General features: G+C 47.9%; 1 protein-coding gene across 1 annotated transcript; it reads right to left on the bottom strand.

Moving 5' to 3' along the window:
* On the bottom strand, positions 1 to 1410 carry LOC139740243 (G-protein coupled receptor 22-like). Its single transcript, XM_071650825.1, has one exon. The coding sequence runs from the start codon at positions 1408 to 1410 to the stop codon at positions 1 to 3; it is 1410 nt and encodes a 469-aa protein (XP_071506926.1).
* Positions 1411 to 1703: the final 293 nt, after the last annotated feature.

Genomic DNA, 1703 nt, shown 5'->3' with positions numbered 1-1703 from the left:
TTAGACATTCTCTTCCACATTCTGGACATCCATGGAATCCTGTGCAACATACATAGCCTTCACATCGTCCATGCTGGTTTGATGGGTAAACGCGCCCCGGAAGTTGTCGCTGGCTGCTGGCTGATCTAGACCAGTCGTCAGAGTTACGAAGAGAGCAGACGGTGGTGCTGCGATATTTCCTTTCCTCTTTTTCTCAATTCGTGTGGAATGTCTGGCCGCTTTGCCTTTACCGAGATGGACGGTTTGGTCCTGATTCTCTGTGGGAGACGCCATATTACTGTGGTGGCCCTTGTTCTCTTTGAGTTCGGCGGCGCCCGTTTTTGTCGATACGCGCGTCCTTTTACTCGCATGCGTTTTGGCTGGTCTGTGATTGCTCTGTGTGGGCGTTATTCCCGGCGCCACGCGATTTCTGCATAGCAACCGAGCCAGGCAGCTGTTACCAAATGCGCGCCGGAAGTTTCTGCGCATGAATACGTAGAGGATGGGATGCATGAGGATGGTGGTGTACGCCAAGGCAGCGAACCACCATTCCAAGAGGTCGTACAACTCAGTTCTCCCTTTTACTAGTATGACAATACTTATAGCGGTGTGAGGTCCCCAACATGTGATAAAAGTCAGAAGGATCGTCGTCGTAGTTCTAGACACTCTTTTCTCCGGGTCACGATGCGTCGAGTTTGGCGTGTTTTCCCGCTCAATCGGTTTACCACTACTTGATGCTCGATTCTGGTCTCCGCGCATGTGGAATGGCACGGTGGTTGCTCTAACGAGCACGTTGTGAATGGTCTTGACTCTTGTTACTCTCACGATGGAATAATATGCATACATCATCACAACTGTGGCTAAGAAGAAGATCGGTACGTGGTACAATTCATAATAATTATTCGAGCGCGTGATTTCAAACCATTCGTAGCATAGCAACGCTTGCGAGTGGTTGCCGTCGTAGAAAGACACAACGAGGTCTCCGCGCAAGCCCACAAACGGCGTTACAAAGCCGAACGCAGACAAGACCCACGTGATACCGATGATCCACTTGACATTTCTGATTGATATTCGCCGTTTCAAGGGGTTCGTGATCTTGTCGTGGCGGTCCAGCGAAATCACGAGTACGTTCAACGCCGAGGCGACACTTGCGAAGCTGATTGTAGCCTCGTGCATATAACAGACGAAGGGATTGTGCCAGGCGCGAATAATGACTATAAGAGTCAGTGGAATGGACACAATGCAAATTACGAGGTCGACGAGGTTCATATTTGTGATGATAAGGTCGCTCGCGTTCTGCTGGAATTGCTTGTTGACGTGGTAGCTCAAAAGGACAAGCATGTTGCTGAGAAAACCCGCCACCATTTCCACGACTAAGATCAGCGAAATGCTAATGACGTAAGGCAATGCGTAGCTTCCTTCGCCCGTCATGTCTAATACTAGTTGTCTGTGGTCACAATCATCATGAATTATACTTCAGACGTAATAATGGCGCCACGTCACCGCTTATGGACAACCTTCTCTATCTAGTCTCTTAACACTTTTTCACATTCATTGCGAATGTCCTCCAAAAACATTTCTTTTTACATCTTTAATTGACAGGCGACGATAAGTCTGTAATTGAATGTCAGTGGCTCAAGAATAATCTACGTCTTGGAACAGATTCGTGAAAATCCTGCTGGAGTAGACATTCTCATGCGACAATTAATAATGGTCACTTTGAT

The sequence above is a fragment of the Diadema antillarum genome, unplaced genomic scaffold (assembly GCF_040938485.1).
Source record: "Diadema antillarum isolate AM-2024a unplaced genomic scaffold, OU_Dant_1.0 seq00000845_RagTag, whole genome shotgun sequence".
Classification (NCBI taxonomy): domain Eukaryota; kingdom Metazoa; phylum Echinodermata; class Echinoidea; order Diadematoida; family Diadematidae; genus Diadema; species Diadema antillarum.
Note: the sequence above shows the minus strand (reverse complement) of the source record. Positions and strands in the feature narration are given on the sequence as shown.

Coding starts and splice junctions, on each gene's coding strand:
- LOC139740243 (XM_071650825.1), bottom strand. CDS start 1,410: ATGACGGGCGAAGGAAGCTACGCATTGCCTTACGTCATTAGCATTTCG.